This window comes from Geospiza fortis, unplaced genomic scaffold (genome assembly GCF_000277835.1).
Source record: "Geospiza fortis unplaced genomic scaffold, GeoFor_1.0 scaffold192, whole genome shotgun sequence".
Classification (NCBI taxonomy): domain Eukaryota; kingdom Metazoa; phylum Chordata; class Aves; order Passeriformes; family Thraupidae; genus Geospiza; species Geospiza fortis.
Window position 1 is genome coordinate 8,480,985 of NW_005054315.1, and position 19,742 is coordinate 8,500,726.

Below are 19,742 nucleotides of genomic sequence, written 5' to 3' on the forward strand. Positions count from 1 at the left end.
AAAGAAATTATATTCTAATCAATACTAAGAAAACTATTTTGCAAGTCAAAACTTCCCTCTCTGAGAGAGACAAGGATGTAGTAACCACAATATAAGCTGAGAAGAACCAAGACATATTTTAGCTGAGTAGAGAAAGAAGGCCAGCTCCCACGTACATGAGACAGGAAGAATCTGCAGGGTCAGGAAATGTGAAGACTTTCATGAGAGGCAATGACTGAAGATGCAAGGTTATGGTCTGAAATGACACAGCAAATGGCTGTTCTCCACAGTGACTTATAAAGGTGCCATAAGGAGAGCTTTTGGGAGGAGATGAAGAAACTAGCTTCAGCCATGAGGAGCTCACTGACGTGGTGACACAGAGACATCAGTTTGTTTCCAGTGTGAATGAGAGTGGATAAATCTGGTTACAAACGCACTTGTGAATTTCAGGAGAGAAACAGGAGTTGAATTTGTGCCCTGCAGTCAGTGGGTCAGGTAGGTTAAGGAAGGGATGGAATCTCTCAGATCTGTGTGAGGAGAAATCAATGAAGAAATTGGCACGAGGAATGCCAGTGGAATTGCAGCAGGTGGCCCAGCACTGAGTCAGAGATGAACTCCAGGAAGCAAAAGTAAACAGTACTCAGCATGCTTACAGATAAGAGGGACAAGAGCGAGATGTAGCTGTGGAGGCAAGCAGGTTCGGTGTGTGTTTTCAGAGTGGAGAGATTAAACACACACTTGTTTTGAGAGGAGGGAGAAGCCAAGGCAAATAGCAATGTACATAGAGGACTAGAAAAACAGGTAAGCAAGCACCAGGGAGAGGAGAAGACAGAATATCTTGTTCTGCTTAATGCCTGTATCCATTTTGCAGATCAGAACTGCACTAATTTGGGAAGCAGTTTATATAATCCATAAAAATGCATTTTATTAGCCTTTCTTTACTTGAATCACTGACTTCTAAAGAATGAGAACAGCCATAAATGCTATTGTCTCCACGGGCAGCAATTTGAAAATAGAAGATGCATGGTTACACGATAAGTGTATTTTCTTCATAAAAAATGTTTGCAAATCAGGTTTAAAATAAGGGAAAAACAACCTTAAAATATTCTGCACTTCAGAAAATAATAAAATGTCTTCTTATTTTCCCCTGGTAGACCACGCAATGCAGATTACTTTATGCAGGAAGCTAAACGGAAGAAGCATAAAGCAGATGCAATGGTGAGAACATTTTCTTTCCAGTTACATTGCTCAAATAATTTTTGTAATGCAGTTTCTTCATCAGTGCAGTATTCCTGGGGTAATTATAAAATCTATTATAAGGATGGCTAGGCTTGTTAAATTAAGAAATGTTTATATAATCAAATGTTCATAGCCCAATAAACTATGACTTAACAAATAATGACTTACTGAGATAAAGGCCTGGATAAATAAAACTTTCCATTTATCCCTTTGCTTTAATTAGTAACTATAGTAATGGAGGCTGCATAAAGGATCCACATACCTATCTTCTCAGTTTAACTAGCTGGCTAGGTCCTATAATTGCATCTCACTCCAAATTTGGTCTGGTAGCTGAGGTATTTGCACTTTTTTTTAAAGAGCTTTGGCTTTTCAGTGCCAAAAGAATACTGGTTTCATGGCAGATGTTTCCCAACATAATCAGAAGCACACAAAGAATTTTTGTAACCCTAGAGGAACACTTAGCACACAAAGTACTGTTGCAACAAACAGATTCTTCACCCTGGCTTTGACCTGTCTAAAAATGTAGCCAGAAAGAAAAAGGGGAATCTGAGGTTGTATGGAGCACTGAAGAGATGCTTGTCTTTCCAAACAAATGGGTGCAACAAAGTATGCAGTGCTGCAGCAGAGCTCTGCTTAGCTGTCCCTCAGTTCTCTCCAAGGCTGTGTTTGTCCAGTGCCACAGATAAGCCAGCACAACATGAGATGGCAGTATATGGAGTGGGACCCTGCATTAGGGTGGCTGTGTTGCAGGTAGCTGCTTTCCTGTCTTGCTCTGTCAGACAGACACTTTGCTATCATACCATCAGGAAAGAAGAAAGGTTTTTCTCAGCTGTGCAGAATGTAGAAAAGCCAAGGAAGCAGAAGCAGATCCTTAATTTAGAACACTAACACCGAGTTTTACACTCTACCTGAGTTTATTAGCACAAATTTCTGTGGTTTATTCAGTTCCATATTACTCTAAAGTGAGTCTTAAAATCAGAAAATATTGTGGAGAAGTACAAATGGTGCATTTTAGTATGTTGCTTTAAACAGAATGGAAAGGATCACTTAATATGCAAAGGAAGTTCTTAGCCTGGAGAGAAATGTTCTTATGGTAGACTCCCAGAAAGTGGAGTTGCCAACATTATTCTCTGCTGTGCCACAAGTTTGCTGCATGAAAGTCACCTAGGCACGGTTTGAATAGCTTTCTGTCACTATCAGGTGGTTGAAATATCCTCCACACCACCTTGTAAACAGCCCTTTGCAGGTGCTTCCTCTCCCTCCCTGGCTGTGTAGGCATCCTGGGGAAAATGCCATATTGCCAAAGTGCCTCCAGGCACTTTGAATCACCTTGCTGGGCTCGACACCTCCTACTTTGGCACTGCACTACCTGACACAGGCACTCACAGTGAGCAGCTTGAAAATTACTCTAAGTCTCTCTGCTCCTCAGTCCCCCATCTGTGAAATTGGGATAATAGCACTTCCACCCGCACCGGAGCATCAGGGGGAGAAATATAATAAAAAGTTTGTGAAGTTCTCTGGTATGATCGCAGTGGGAGTCATATAAGAACCTAAAATAGATTGAAGCTAGTGTGCCATTCCAAAGTTACTATTTAAAATCTTTATCCCTTGGAAAAGAATAAGGTCCATTAACCTTTCACTGTGTGCATCAGATTTCAACCAAATGCATCCAGTCCATTAATGGGCTTTATGTACCGCAGGAGTTCTGACTGAAGGAGAGAGAAGTCAGGACAGAGAGGTATTAGTAGGATTCATCTCTCTCTTCACTTCAAAAATGAAATTCTGAGGGCAGATAAGTGGCACGTAAGTGTACACATATGAACATTAGATGCATGTTTGCATATGCAGTGTTACTCAGGACATGCATGTATATATATGCATGTTAGTGCACAAATACATTCACAAAGAAGTACCAAAAATAGGAGGAGAAACAGGGCAAGGAAGGAGGATGGCAGAAGATGCTGGGGGAGCAGAGCAGTCCCTGAAAGAGGAGGAGGATGTAGAAAGCAAATTCCTGACAAGAGGAGAACAATGCTGAAAATGGTAGGGATAAAGAAGACAGGAGAACAGAGATGAGCCTTTGTGTAAGAGTTAGTAGTCAAAGTATTTACTTCTCTTCTCTTAGTTATGATATCTGTTACCTTTCTTTGTTGAGGGATAAAAAACTACACTTGCAAAGATGTGTGAAACCCTTTTTAACGAAAGATGAAAGCTGGAACAAAAGGCAGCATGAGTTTGTGGAATTTCCAGCACTGGAAGAGCTTTAACAAACACGGTTGGGAATGTCCTAGGCACAGCTGACCCTTCTTTGGACACAAGAGTGTGGAACAAATAATATCTCAGAGCCTTTTCTACCTCTATTTTCTCTATCTTATGATTTTCACTGATGCACAGGGTTTGATAGGTATTAGCTTTCTCACAGGAAAAATTGTGCACCTGAACATATATCAACTTGTGTCAAGTTTACAATATTTGTTGAGAAAATCCCATCAAATGTAACGACATCTTGATGATTACACTACATCTCTGTGTCCTTATTTTTTCTCTCTAGGTGGAGAAGTTTGGAAAGGCACTGAATTATGCAGAAGCAGCACTATCGTTTATTGAGTGTGGAAATGCAATGGAACAAGGCCCAATGGAATCTAAATCCCCTTATACCATGTATTCAGAGACAGTTGAACTCATCAGGTAGGAAAGGAAGGCAATGACCCTAGGGGTTGCTCTGTGCAAACATGATCATCTGCATTATCACCTATTTTTGTACATGCAGTAAAAGTGAACTCCTTACCTGGGCCTGGTTGTTCATATGTAATGTATATGTATTATCTGTGATTTCTTTGGAAATTAAATCAAGAAACTGTGAAGAATGAAAAAAAAAATGAAAGAAACAAACAAAAACACGAGCAAAAAACCCCAAAGGTTTTCCTAAGGCTAAAGTTGCAAATTACTTCAAGAGTTTCATGATGTAAGTCATGAACTACTCAGTGGAGGAAACCAGAAATCCATAATAACAAAACATTTTCATGGAGTGGTAACTTGAAAAATATTGCAACACATGTAAGATTGCTGTTTAAAGATTACCTGAAAGAAGATTTGAATAGTGACAGAAAAATGGACACTCAGACTCCATTTGATGTGTGTGCTCTAATGTAGCCAGTGAAATCAGGAGCACAGCTCACCTCAGAGCTACCCCTACCTTTAGTCACCTTCATGGCTCTCCAAACAGGGCAGTCTAGAATTCAGTGCCATCCACAGTCCCTCTGAAGTATGTCTCTTAAGTCCTTTTGTCCATTATAGCTGGTACTTAAAATTAACATTATTGGCAGTGTCATTGGTAGAGAAAACAAAGATCAGAACCATTGCAGCCTCTGAGGGATTCTGCAAGAGAGAATCCCAGACACAGTAGTGGAGAAATCTGCACTGACAGTGACCATGGTGTCATTGCTCAGGACAGTCAACCATGCAGCTCCATCCAGTCAGGATTAAGCTCATAGGAAGTAATACATTTTCATTTTTAATCATATCCATAATGAGCCAGAGCTTCTAAAACAAAAGCATTCTTTTGGACTTAGTGTTGATGTGAAGATTTTCTCGTATGTTAATAATTCCACTGGCATTTTATTTAAGGCTGTCTTCTCATACATTTCAGTGGATTGAGGCCAGCTTTCTACCTGGAAGGTTATTGAAGAAAATCAAATACTTTTTTTTCTGTAAGAGAATAGTACATTCCATCTCTGCAATTTTTTCCTTCCTTTTTTTTCCCATCTCTGTAATTTCTCCTTTTTTTTTCTCTCTCTCTCTTTTTTTTTCCCCAAAAGGCAGAAAGCTCTTTCTTTGTCTGCCCTGTCTTTTCTCATGGTAGTAAATATATGGTCCTAACTCTGGAAATGAATTTTGCTTGCAGATGCATAGCTTTCAATAATGTGTATAGCTGTGGCCGTGTTGTAATGTGAATTGCTGTTGATCTCGCTGCAACTCAGAAAAATAAGTGGTTTGCTAGGTATGCCTGTAGAAGCAAAATGTTTATATTGAATCTTTGCACAGATATCAGAATTAGAGTTTGAAAGCAAAGGTAAGAAAAAATCACAAGCAGCTAATTATAGGGAGCAGGTATTTTTCTGGAAGTGAGCCCAGAAGCGCTGTGTGTTGTTCTAACCTTGTCTGTTGTTCAGGTATTCAGCTGGAAGCTGAGATTTCCAGAAACCAATTTGTGTTTGCATAGCACATACACTCTTGAAACACCAGTGCTACCTCTGTGGATCTTTAATATTTATAGAGTTTGAATGTAATGTCATGTGAGCAAAAATAGCTCTGAGCCACATGTTCCCCCTCTGCCATGCTGTGCTCGAAGGAGCAAATCTGAGTAGACACACTCAGAACTGGCAGGGTGAGGTCAGCACCAGCTTCCAGGCAGGCTGTCTGCCTTCAAAAGCTCCAAACCCCTTTCTGCATGAACTCTGTATAACTGGGTCTCTGCAGCAACAGAGGTTATTTTGGTAGGACAGTGTCACCTCACCAGCTAGGCTCCCCTCTGGACTGATGGATGATCAAGGGAGTTCACGGCTGTTTAAAGAGTGCAGGGATGCACTGCTAATGGCAAAACACCTCTGAAACACAACCAGGAAAAACGCATGTATGGCTGGTAACTTGAACAAATATGTATAAAGGGGCAGAGCAAACAACATTGGCCAGCATAGCTCTCTGATCAGTAATACAAAGCTGTCTCAGGTAACTCACGTTGGCTTTTTTCTTCTTGCTTAAGGTATGCAGTGAGACTAAAAACCCACTCAGGCCCCAGCGCCACGCCAGAAGACAAACAGCTGGCAGCATTATGGTTAGTAGATCAAGCTTTCTTCAAAAGGCTTCTTTTCTGCAGTGAGCCAATTCTTGAAAATCAGATGTTGGATGCAGCCAGATAGAATTATGTTCTCTATTGAAATTAAGAGAATCCTTTCTTCTCTGGGAAGGTCCAGCCCTTGTATCACTGTACCAAGTCTGCATTCTGTCTCTGTAAATAAGCAATTCATACTTATTTATTGATTGTGACAGGTTGGCTATGGTACGTCAGTGTAATTAATTTTTAAATGCCTGATGGTTTGTTGTTTTTATGAGTGATGTACTTTTGTACCAACAGCTCGGTAAGTTCTTTTGTGGCTGACATTTTAGGCTCAATAATCATAAATTTTATTTATATTATATGAAGGGCAATATGGTGATGGGGATAATTAAGTCTCTTGGATTATCTATTAAATTGAGATTTCTAAACATATATGTAAGCACCTTAGATTCTATAGGACAGTTTCTGATTGCTAGTAAAATGCTATAACGTTATTAAAATCAATTTTTAATTTAATATCATTGTAGTTAATGCATAAAATACCTATTACATGGTTACCGAGTCTTAGTAAGTGGACATTTACAATCAGCAAGTGTGTTTTTAACATCTATTAGCCATCTGTTAAAAACCCAAATTAAATGCATCTTTAGCCTCCATAAAGAAGGAGTCCTAATTAATCATTTGTATAAAAAGGAACAAAATATTCAGAGATTTTTTTTAATGCCCTTTCTCTGTCACTGGTTTTCTGTTCCATTGGGAGGCCCGCAGAATGCATTAGTGGCGATTGCTTTAAAAATGCTTAGGTGGGAAAATGACTAAAGAACGGTTAAAAAAGGACATATAAAGCCGTATTACAAAGGCTTGCTGAGAACTGCCGGAGCGCTTCGGTGCGCGCGGAGGCACAACCAAATTCAGGGAGCCGCTGCATCTGTTCCAGCAGGAGAAAGGTCAGCGCGAGGGAAAGCAGACGGAGCCTTCTCCAGGCGATGAATGGCAATCTTAACTCACCGTCTGCCAGCCAGCAGATGAGCTGACACCATTTGCATATGTGCTGTACCTGTGAAGGTGACAGAGGGAGAGCGATGCTGGTGGCTGCTGGCGGCGCCCGGCGGGCAGGGAGCCAGCCCGCCGCTCCCGGGCCGCCTCTCCCGGGGAGACACTGCCCTCCAGCGGCCGCGGCCGGGACTGCGCCGCCGCTCTCCGGACAGAGCCAGGCTGCCCCAGCAGCCCTGCCTGGGATGGGGTTATTCAGAGACAATTTCCGAATTCGAGGCGTTCGCTAAAGGTGTGGGCAGCCCTTGGGCGCGGGCAGATGGGGAGCACTCTGCACGTTCACACTCAAGGCACCTTCTGGTGCTCCGGATTGGCTCCTACCCTAAATACTGCTTTTAAAAACGAGGCTTCTGCTGACAAAGGAGGAGCAAATCACACCGGGTTTTTGCTTCAAAAGCAGCGTTACTGTGGGGCACTTTCACACTTGCCCTAGTTTTCACACTTTTTCAATCTAAAAGCCTTGCTGGGAAGAGCTGGTGGTGATTCTCAATTCAGAAAATAGACAGGTACACCTAAAGCCACTAGCAAAGAGAAGTGTATGTGTCCTGAATACTGACTATTGTGGTACATAACTATAGTCAATACCCATTACTCTCATTTAATTATGTAGCTTTAAAGGTGTGTGGCACTCTGCAGACTAAAAAGGAGCATAGGGGCAGACAATACCAGTGCAGCACATTGAGTTTTTCAATCCACTGCTGATTTCCTTTGGGGACCAAAGCAGGCAAGTGGCCTGGGAATAGCCTCCAGGTTCCAATACAGTCTCTGTTCTGGTTTCCTACAGAGAAGCTTGGCCACTGAAATCTGCCAGATCCAAGGTTTGACTTTATACCAGCCATCTCCAGCTGCTGGAAAAGACCACTGGGTGTATACAGAATACATCCACTATAACTCAAGTTCACTATATCCAGGGTATCGCAATAAAGTCCCAAGATAAAATATCTCAAAAAGCTGTTTATGCATTTGCAAGTAAAAATACCAAAAAAAAAAGTGTATGTTGAGTTCCAGGGTGTCTCTTTTCATGGGATAGGCTTTTGATGAAGTGTGAAGACTTGAAGCCAGAATGAAGGCCTGGGAGCCCAGACCCTTCTGAGTATGGTTTGTTTAGTACCTCACTGGTAGCATTTGTCAGCATGACCTGCCCTGGCTGTAGTACCTAGCTCTGCTCATGAACCCATGGCAAAGTGTGAAGTACTGCCAACAAATGGTGATAAAAACTGTAAGCAAGGTGCTGTCAGCCTTCCACTCTGTATTAGTTTGAGGATTTAAGATATTCAGTGGGATTTCTGTTCACCCTGTACTTTCTGCTCTCCCTTATATTCCAGTTACCGCTGCCTGGCCCTTCTGTACTGGAGGATGTTCCGGCTCAAGAGAGACCACGCGGTCAAGTATTCAAAAGCGCTTATTGAGTATTTCAAGGTGCATTTTTTATGGCATGTTTGTAGATCAATGTTTTTTACAGGAGATACAGCATCTTACTAGAGCAGTAGCTGTGCTGGGATTAGTTTTTCCCCGGTGAAGTCAGTGATGTTTTACCACAGACTCTCATGGCAACATCTGAGCTCTAGTTAGTTCAGTTATCTTCACAAGGGTCCCTCTTTGAAAAATACACACTGTGACCCTTCACAAAGCATGATAAATTTGTTGTACTAACAAACAGGGATTTTCAGATTATTCTTGGTCCATTGTCTAGTGCTATCCAGCTCTTTTGTGAATAGGTTTTGCAGATTTTGCTGTAAGAATCCCCTTCAGGATTACACTTCCCACGAGTTGAAGACTTTGATCTAGATCAGTCCTCAGATGCAGGCCTTCCACTCAGCAGCATCAGTAGGTAGGACAGTGCAGTGGGCCCAGGGAACTGTCAGAGATCCCACACTGAGTTCAGCAGTAGTTGTACAGAAGCATCAGAGGGCAGACAGACCACCTGCCATGTACTTGACATGGTACCCATGGTTTCCCCTTCCTGCTTTGCTTTACCTGTTACTGCTTCCATTTTTCATTTCTGACAAAGTGAAACTTCTTGCAGTCAATCCATCCAGCATGTGATGTACAAACACAAAAATTAGCCTTTATCTTCCTAAATTAAAAAAAAAAAGAAGAATGATCATACAAATGTTTTAAGACAAACTGCTTTGTGGGACCTGAACAAGCATTTGTCTTTGAACACAGGGCTCATCTGTTGGGTTTTTTTTATGTGGACAGAAGAACCTTGAAATGAAAAACATCCATCCTTTGACATTTTGTTAATAAAAAACTTCAAATACAGGCACGAATGCTTATGACCAAATTCTGAACACATGAAGAAAGGGAAGGGAATTGACAGATCTGTTATTTTCAAATGGAAATTGAAGCCAATGTAATTGCTTCAAAAATTTAGCAGTATATAATTCAACATGTTATGTTTCTCTAACAATTACTTGATTTCAGGGGAAAGAAATATGTGCCTATTGAAGTACTTTATTTTTCTTGACCAGTTCAGAGAAAGCTGTATTAAAAACAGCTCTCAACCATGTAAAATATCTCCTGCTAGCAGACAGAGACTGTTTCACAGCAAACATAAAATGGACTTACCCTCTACTGTAGCCAAGAAGAGTTTGTTTCTTTGCAGAGCTCCTGCTGACACAATGATAGCATAGCTTCACATTAGAAAGTATTCTCACCTTTAAAAGCAAAAGTGAAAAAATCATCCATTTGCTATAATTTTCAGTGGAAAACAAGCCAGTTCTCCAGTCCTTTCATATTTGGTATCTAAAAGCTTTCAAAACTAAGTGACATGAAATGCTGACTGCATTAAGAACTTCCTCAGATATTATCAATCAGAGAAGGATTTTTAATCACACATTTGCAGGGAAAATTGGACATACTTTTCTTTTAGAAAAGAAAAAAATACTATTTAAATCTCCTTTAGGTGATTTATTTCCATTATAGAAAAAAAAAAGCAGCAGAGAATTAGAAAGAAGGCCCAGATATTCAGGGGCCAGGCACATATGAGAGAATAAAGAAACCAGGAGAATGGGTTGCAGTAGGGGAAGTGGTATAAGGGATCTCTTACAACATTACACTCTTTAGAATCCTTACCCCCACCCTTCTGGTGCAGAACTGAGAGGAACCTGAAGCAATATGCCTAAAACATGAGAAAAAAGGTGTGTGGGAAGATGTACAGTAAGGCAGAGGTTGGTTACATTTACAATGTAAGTATCCTTGACTCCAATTTTCAAATTTTCCTGCTTCCAACTCTGTAAGTAAACAACAGGCACACAGTTTCCATTACAGTAGAAAGACAAAGACAAGTAGTTCTGAGAGACATCAGAAAAGAAAGGGGGGAAAAAATGAATCTTTTCTGTAGCAGGATCAAATGCTGAGGATTCCCAGGTTGGTTCTATTTAAGATGGCAAATGAGAAATTTTCCTTTTTTATCTTTTCACACCTGAGCTTTTCCTGTTAAAAGGAAAAAGGAAAAAAAAAAGAAAAAGAAAACCCTCTGAAGGAAGAAGTCCTTGTGGGACACTCCAAAGCTTATTTTTCATGTCACGTACCTGGGACATAGAACACCCAGTGTCAAAATGCAGGAAGACTGACAGGGTACACACAACACTGGCATGATTACTGCTAAAATACAGCCGGTGTTGGGATGCACATAGAAACCCAAGAGGCAGTTCAGAAGACACATTAAACTGAGAAACAAAGTTTTTTAAAGAGAGGCTTAGGGGATTGTCCAGTTTGGTGCTGAATGGGTTAAGAGATCAGTGTGTACATGGAAACAGAGCTGATAATTTGCAGATTACATGCAGTTTTACTGGCTTTGGACCAACAGAATCCAAAAGATAGCACTGAAGTTAGGAAGATTCAATCTTGAAACTGTGAAACACCATTTTTTTTCTAATTATAGACAAGAGACATAGAACAGGACACAGAAGAACAATAAGGAAGATAAATAGTGTCTAAGAATTTCTATATGGCTATTTGTCCTTTTTAGAAATAAGATACATTTTAAAAGTAATTTAGCTTCTTCTAGAAGTGCCATGATTGGTGGAAAACAGACATTGCAGATTGTGTGCACTGCAGGATTGCTCCTGGCCTTGAAATCCACGAACATCTGAAGCCCCTTGTTTATGATTTTCCTTCCTAAGCCCTGAGAGCCCTGAGAACCAAGAGGTTTTGTACTGCTGGTACTGCCTGTAACTCCTGCAGTTTACAACCACTACAGCCTTGCATTTAAAACAGTATCCATAAACAGATCTCAAGCTGCAGGACCTTTGTCTGGTCCCACATGGATGTCAAGAAGAGAGGGCTGTTCTCCAGCACACAGTTACTTGCAGGTTCAGCTTCAGGGGAGAGCACAGGGAGGTTACTTTCCTCTGAAGAGTCAGGCTGGCCATTGCTGAATGTGAAACCATGGATGAGATGGACTAGAAAAGCTTGGTTTCTTAGACTTCTTTCTCACAGCCCTAGGACTAAATCAGTCACTTGGGAGAGAGGTGGAATTTTTCCCCAAGTCAAATGGTCAGGAACCAGTGACTGAATTCCCTCCAGCTCCTGGAATTTTAACTACTAAAATAATTTTTAAATTATAAGATCATTTATCCAGTCTCAATTACTGCTGACACCTGAATTTCTCCTGCTTTGTAAATATGATGCTTGCACAAGGTAGTATGGTCTCTCCTCAAGCAATGAAATTCTTTAGCGTAAGCACAGTATACCAGAGAGAATCTTAGTGATTCCAGGCATACAAGAGACCACACTAAATGATCAAATGGCCCCTTCTGGGGTTCTCTGGGGAATCCTTCAGCTATGAAAACCACCAATCTAATCTACATGGGCAGTCTCTTTGACCTTGTGAATGCTACCATGTTTGGACCAAGGGGAACAGCTCCACAAGGAGCGATCATGAGCAAGATTTTTGAGCCTAGTGGTTAAAACACCCACCTGAGCTGCAGATCCTCAGATTCACATCCCTGTGGATGCCAGGCTGAGCAGATTTGCACAGTCTTGCAAGTCCTAGGGGAATGACATTTGTCATTAGGGGCAGGAGAGTGGGAGGAAATCTTTCTGATTTTCTTCATCACAAGAAATTCCAGCCTAAACTTTACAGAGTCCTGCAGCACTTTTCTTTTTTTTTCTGAATTCCCAGGATTTCTGTGAAAAGTTCCATTTCACCTAATGTTTTTCTAATCAGTCCCTATGCCAGGGTGTTGAAAAGGCTGTTTCAAGTCTGTTCTGTAGCACTGCTTCATCATAACATCAGACTAGGCTGACTGGGTTTATTACTTCATGAGATGCAATTCCATCACTTTCTTTACATTTCTTTCTTTTCATTTTGTAGTCTTATATAAATTATATGCATTGTAAATTACTCTTTCCTTTCCAGAATTCATCAAAAGCTGCCCAGAACCCATCTCCTTGGAGTGCCAGTGGAAAGTAAGTTGCATAGAATCTTATATCAGATTGGCAGTTGGAAATTGTATATTTTTATCTGTGGTATGTTCTGATACTCTTGTGTGTTTAATCCCAACACTTTTTAAATAACTGCATTAACACTGGTTTCTAGGAGCACAGGAACTCCATCACCCATGTCCCCTAGCCCTTCTCCAGTCAGTTCTGTAGGATCCCAGGGGAGCACGGGGGCCCCTTCCCCATCTCCTATCATCAGCATCCCGCAGCGCATTCATCAGATGGCTGCCAACCACGTCAGCATCACCAACAGCATCCTGCACAGCTATGACTACTGGGAGATGGCTGACAACCTGGCCAAGGAAAACAGAGGTGAGCGAGGCAAGGCAATGGACTATTCTAGAAGACTGTCACATGATTTGGATCAGGAAAATAAGTACTTTGATATGAAACCTGTCTGCAAAGTAGGACTGCAGATATTATTTCTTTTTTCAGTCTGCTCCTAGTTTGTTCCAAAACAGCCCAAAAAGGCAATTTTGATAGCTGTCTTGCTCAGAAGAGCTGAGCCAGCACTTGTGACAGACAGGTCACAGACTTAGTTCCTGTAAGTAGCACTTCCATCTGTGCATTCTAGAGAGGAAGGTTTGTGGGAGGTAAGACATCTTCTGCCCCCAAAGTCATGGAGCTGCATGGGATGTGTTTAGCCAGACCACGTCAGGAGCAGGAGCACACCTCCTTTCTGCAGAAGGAATGAACAGCCCCTAGCCCTCCCCCATCCGTAGCAGACTCAGATTGGAACAAGGTGCCTGCAGCAGACTTCTCTCAGGTGAACTGGTTTCCATGAGCAAATGCCTCGGCATCTGACTTGACAGTGAAGTATTCCTTAGTTTTCAAGCTAATTTGTGTATTTAAGGCAGGGACGTGGGCAAGATCCAAGTCAAAACAAGGGCACCTAAGTGAAGGTATGTAGATATGAGCTGGGGGCTCATCTCCCATTGCAGTTGATGGAGCTTTATTCAATACCACCAGCAGTTCAGAGTGCTGTTTAGTTCACCCTGAAAGGTGTGTACTGAACAGCACACCTCTCAGGGTGTACTAAAAAGGGAGAGAGGGCTACAATTTACTGAGGTATCCTTACCTAAACTGCCACTCCAGAACTCTCCTGCACATCCTGTGTTAGATCTGCCAGTCCAGGCTGTACGTATCAACTCCCTGAGAGCATCTCAAATGGGCACTACATGCGTCTGAGTAGACAACAGAATTGTCCCAATCCATGGCACAGGGTTGGAACTGGCTGATCTTTAAAGGTCCCTTCCAACGCAAACCATTCTGTGATTCTAAGTCCTGACTGGCTAGTAAGCCAAACTACCCTTTAGGCTGGGTTGACCATGTTGTACAGGCCTCTATTTCTCTGTCATGGTAGCTTAAATATCTAGCATATCACAAATGTGTCATTGGACACTTGTGTGTGGACTTTTTGATCTACTTGTCCTCAATCTCAGAATAAATCTTGCCCAGAGTCTGTTTGCTTTATCAAGACTCAATGGAAATTAATGAAAAGCAAAGCTGAAGAACTCACTGCTTTGTTCGTTAAAAAGAAAATTGTTGTGCATCAGCCTGTAACATCATGAACCACGGGGCTTTAAAATTAATCTCCCCAGCACTAAACTTTCATTCCCATGGAATGTTCAGCCTGACTCAATTTGCAAGAGAATAAAATCTGTTAAAGGGCGACAAGTAGCAAATAAAGATTCACTCTTCTGATGCTGAATCCCTGCACTTTTTTTTCCCCTGCAGATTTTTTTAACGACTTGGATGCATTGATGGGACCTATCACCTTGCACAGCAGTATGGAGCATTTAGTCCAGTACACTCAACAAGGACTTCACTGGGTGCGGAATAGTGCTCACTTGTCATAATGACTGTGTGCCATTCACATGGACAGTATCCCTTTCATGGATAATTCAGTTATTCTGGACACTGTGCTACAGAAATAGTCAGCTACAGCATTGATCCAAACAAAGGTGAATATTTCTTCAATATTGAGCAAAATTCTTCTGAGTGTAGACATGTATGTGCACAGAGGTACAATATACAATGATGTCTCTTCAGAATGAATTGTTCTGTATCACTCTCCAAACATTTTCATACACTAGAAATACTATAAAGAACTGATCTTAATGCACAAACATACCCTTTCTATTATTGTACTGAAAAACTCAGAAACCAAAATCTTATGGGTTGATTGAACCAAGTGCAATAAGCACAGATCCCTATTCAGGAAAGCTCACAATCGATTCTTAACTTTAAGCTTGTACTGAAATCCTGATGACTTCAGCAGAGCTTAAGCACATACACAAGGGCTTTCCTGAACTGGAATGAATGAGGGCAAATCATAGACATGGAGAATTTTTACTGCGAGCATGGACATGTCACAGAAGTTCCCATATTAATTGTGCCATTTCCCTGTTACTTCTCCACTGGAGCACAGAGAGGAGGTGTGTAGTCCACATTAAGATGGAGAAGGACAGCATTCCTTCCTGTGCAATAAGTTTCAACAAATTGCATGCATTTCTTTATCTCCTGTCTTTTTAAATAACTTTACGTCTCGTTCAGCTCCTCACCAAGAGTGCAACCTACAGTATCAAGCAAAAGGAAGGCCTGAAAACAGATATGCTGGTAGGAAGAACTTAAAAGAGATGGTGGAAAATTGCATTCTGTTACTGACAGTAAATAGATAAGGAAAAAATATAGCAAACAGTAATCCATTTAGGAAAGAAAATGTGTTAATTTCGGCTGCACACACACACAGACAGATATTTATAACAGTTGTTGGCTTTGCATGGGAAGGCTTCATCCTGCAGATTTTGACTTTCATATCTTTTTCATCTAGCAGAAGCTTGCAACATTTTCTTCCAGGCTGTATGGGAGCATTACATGCAATTTCCTTTATCTGGGAAGCTGAGTTTGCTGCTCATCAGGCTAAGAACTGTTTCCTATCATAATCCTCTCACTCTTCATGCATAATCCTCAACTAGGCTTTAACGTTTCTTGATTTATGGGATGTTTTCAGTTCCCGTTGACAGGCTGTGTTTTTCATGCCAGAGAATTAATCCCACAATAATTGGAGTTTAATTTGGGTCAGATGAGGTCAAGGCCAGTTCATATCAACCGTGCTTGCACTCAGTGCATTTTTGTTCATTTTCAGTGGTTTTCACATATTTAGGGGTTTTTTTCTATATTGGAAATATTTTCTTTTGCAATCAGATTTGCTGCCTTTACTCAAATCAGCAGTTCCAGTGACTTTCAATTGACTGTTCTTGTCAAAGGCATTAGTTGAACCCTTTTACTGTTATTTTCTAATCTAATTTGCTTACCTATTAAGAAATTGTGAGTACAAAAGACACTTTCAATAGAAGATACAAGTAGAAGTAGCTACTGATACAAATGGTTTATTAATTGGTACTTGCTGCCTTTATTTTTTCATCCTCCATTTTTGAAGAGCTGCATTTTGAAGAAAAGATACCAAACAATATGGCACAATTTCTCAGTCAAATGTCTTTGGTAGCACAGACTCCATGTACCCCGTGGTAAAGAGTGGGCTTATGAGCACACTGAGCCCCACATAGCTGTGTTTTTCTCACCATAACTCCAGCTATTGCTCAGACTCAGCATTCACTGTGTTCTCTGAAGCAGCCACCAAGGAACTGCTCAGCCCCAAGCCATCCTGGGCCAATATTTATGTGCCCATCGGTGCTCAGATACTTCCCCCCAGAAGAATGCCTGTGGCTGTGGCCACCTCATAGTATGGACTTGAGTGTTACAAAGTGGCTGGCTTTAGGAGAGAACATGTACTTGCCTTTAAATGACAAAATACGTGACCTCTGAGTCCTGCTGTCACCCTTAGCCCTGGCTGTCACCCACCCCAGAAGGAACACAATTTGTTTCGTCACAAGTATCGCGGAGAAGTCGATCGGTGCCTTTCTGTTTATCACTTGCCTGATCTCCAGCTGTGGAAGGAAGTCTGTCAGGATTTGCTAGACTAGTAGCAATGGATTCTGTCAGCTGCTTCAATGCCATCCACAGGTACTGCAGGATTTCGCCTCAGATCAGGAAAGTGAAACTCCAGCTAGATTAGCTTCTGTTTTCTTTGACGGTGCCTATGATGTTTATCTTCAGATAAGTTTGGGGGTTTGGGAGCCCTTTCTGATATTTAATGTTGAGAAATTTTAGAAGTAACATATATTACTTGCCTTAAATGGAGTTTAGTTTTATTGCACATGTGGCATTTGAGTTTCAAATATGGAACTTTGAAGCATGTTTATTTTACTAAGATCGGGATATTTTTCTTAACCATGATGAACTCTTTGTATGGATATAATATGTCAAGAACCTTCAAAGAAATGCAAGAATTTATGGTGTTCTGTTGTAACATTTCCAAGTACTAAGCATCTCTGTAGATGATTGTCCTTTCCTGTACATTGCTCTCATATTGAGTTATCTCAGCTAAAATACCTATTGCTTCCATGAAAATCTTACTGATTTTTAGTTTTTGTGCTGGCATCATCTGTGTTGTCTGATGAGCACACTGAGCCTTAATTTCTGGTGGTGCAACAGGATGAGTGGAGTAAAGGGTTTGGCCTTCTCTCCATAGGGTTTCTCACAGCTAAACTATTTTAGCGAGGTTATTTAGAATACTCTTCTGTGCAGGCTGTTTGCTTTCTAGGGTTGTTGCTGATTGGATGTCTGAATGTGGCACAGTGACAACAAATACTGAATTTCATCTTCTTAGGGACTGGTCTGCAAAAGTGCATGTGACTTCAGGTCTGGTCCAGTTAAGCATATGCACCACTTTAAGAACCTGAATAGTCTTAGGCAAATCACACTGTGAGTCAAGGATGCTTTGTGTGTTTTGGATGGGACCAGAGGAGGCTGTCCTTTTTTGCAGTTCCATGAAACACACTGACTTATTTTAATCTGCTGTGAAAGTCCAGGAACATGCAGGCTTCTTTAGTCATAGCAACATTCAGGTTCAATTTTGGAAAAGTAAGAAGTCATTCTGTACAAATCCAGAAGGATTATGCCTGGAGGAAGAAGTCTGCTTACAAACAGAGGCTCCAGAATCAGTAAGAGCTCATACAGCAATGGGAATGGATGCAAAGGAACTGTGTATTGCACGTGGGCTTGACAAATCCAGAACAGCCTATAGGATTCTCACAGGCAGCAAGATCATACAGAGCCCTTGGCCTTAAACCCTTACAGTATGGCATGGTGGCATGAGTGTCAGGTAAGAACAAAGCATATGCAGAGGTTCAAGTGTGGTCAAAAGACAGGCATAGTCCTTCCTGTCACATGGCAGGACACCCAAACCCCTTGTTTGCCTATTTCTTTTGTTCAAATAACAGAGCTCCAAAGGAAGAGATTATAGTGAACAGAAGACCTTAGGTAAAGGAGGTTAAGAGGATCATGCCCTAAGTGTAGATACAAACACATATGTATATACTGTAAATCTAAATAGTAATAAAAGTCAGTCAGCATGAAGGTGCCTACCATTGATCATCAAGTACTCATCACTGAGCAGCCATATCACCTCAGAAGTGCAGTAGCTATTGTCAAAATAATTTGTGTAGCTAATTAATTTATATGAAATGCACCTTTGGGACTGTGCCATAGTATCTCTTTTGTAATACAAATGTTTAACCATTTTTCATGGCTACTGATTCAAATCTGAAATGTCAGGATATCTTTTCTGCCCCAGATGAGAACATACACTTAGACCTGGCTAATCGGTACTTAGTTTATCTACCCAAGAGACTTTAGTAGTCACCAGCCTTAATGCATGTACAGTATATGCTATTCACTGACTTAGTTGTAGGTTTTAATCCAAATGAAATTGGAATTTTCAAAATTACTTGGATTAATGGCATCTGCCTAGATATCCCACAGATGTGACATTAAATGATTCATGATTTTAAGCAAGAAAGTTTGAATTCTGTGTAAATAACAGTGGGTGAATTCCTTGATCTTTTTACAAGATGATTTTTTAAAAATTAAAAAATTGTCAAAGCAATAGGTTTTTTAACTCTCCTAAATTTTTGGCAGGTCATGGGTTCGTGGTAAAAGCTATATTAAGAACATCTCCTTCTGCAATATGGCTTGTCTTTACATAATCCTCTTAATGCTTAATATGTCAGAAAGAAATGTTTCTTGTCCACAGCAATGACAACATTTCCCTCCCCCATTCAGCGAGAATCCTCAAACTAAAGAATAAAATCTCCAGGCACAATAGAAATACAAACAATGCCTGAAGTATACAGACTTGTTAAGGTAACAACAGAAGTCTGTCTGGCGCAGACCTAACATGCCTCCCTTTTTGTTGTCATTTACATCACATATTTGACCTCACTGTGTTTGAAACTAAAGAATTAGTCTAGTTTTCATGTCTTTAAAATGCCTGGTTGGTCTGATCAGTATCATAATTATAACTGTTACATTAGGCTATGTGCTGTGCACCAAGGCCTGGGAAGACATGTAACCACATATAAATTTGTCAGAATACATTCAGAAAAGCATTTGGATGATCTTATGTCTGGTATGTCTCAAAAAATGTGAAACTATGTCTCTGAGCCAATATTGTTAGCATGAAATTTATCTACTTTACTGTCTCTCACAAAGCTGCCATTTGCCCTCAAAAAGGCCAACCCTCCATTTCCAGTATCACTAGCCCCAAGCTGTAAATTGCTCTTAAGGTTAATTAACAAACTGGGAAAGTCACTTTAGGTCCTGTTTGTGCTAACCTGACTAAAGCTACAGAGAGGAAAACACTAAGTTTTAGAGCATCCATTGGTCTTTCAATAGCCTATGGTTTTCTTCAGTGAAATGGGTGAGATCCAGCTGGAGCTATTTCTTTAAATAATTCCTCTGCCTCCACTTGCTGTCTAGCCCTGTTGCTCTTGGTAGCCCACAAGTATGCCTGACTTTCAGGGGTATTTCCTACTTTGGCAGCCCAAGCTACCTTTCCGATTGGGTGCTGGAGCACGGAGCAAGTAACTCACAGGTTGCATAAAGGGCCTGGCTTTTGCCCCCAAAACCAGCAACAAATACACCAAAGCTCCTTTACTTTTGCAATTTGTGTAGCTTGAATTTCACACACTGCAGCTTGAAGCCCAGCCTTATCCCTGCTGCCCTCAAAGAATTCCAGAAATTCCAAGGAAAACAACAGAACTGGCGGGGGGAAGGGGGG

General features: G+C 41.0%; 1 protein-coding gene across 1 annotated transcript in view; it reads left to right on the forward strand.

The window, feature by feature from the left end:
* The window catches only part of AFF3 (AF4/FMR2 family member 3), a 320,892-nt gene extending 301,184 nt beyond the window's left edge, over nt 1-19,708 (forward strand). The window contains exons 16-22 of the mRNA XM_031056148.1: nt 1,134-1,197; nt 3,770-3,906; nt 5,981-6,052; nt 8,434-8,527; nt 12,477-12,526; nt 12,657-12,871; nt 14,297-19,708. Coding sequence (XP_030912008.1) covers nt 1,134-1,197; nt 3,770-3,906; nt 5,981-6,052; nt 8,434-8,527; nt 12,477-12,526; nt 12,657-12,871; nt 14,297-14,418 — 754 coding nt within the window. The 3' untranslated portion in view covers nt 14,419-19,708. The remainder of the gene's footprint in view (nt 1-1,133; nt 1,198-3,769; nt 3,907-5,980; nt 6,053-8,433; nt 8,528-12,476; nt 12,527-12,656; nt 12,872-14,296) is intronic.
* Nucleotides 19,709-19,742: the final 34 nt, after the last annotated feature.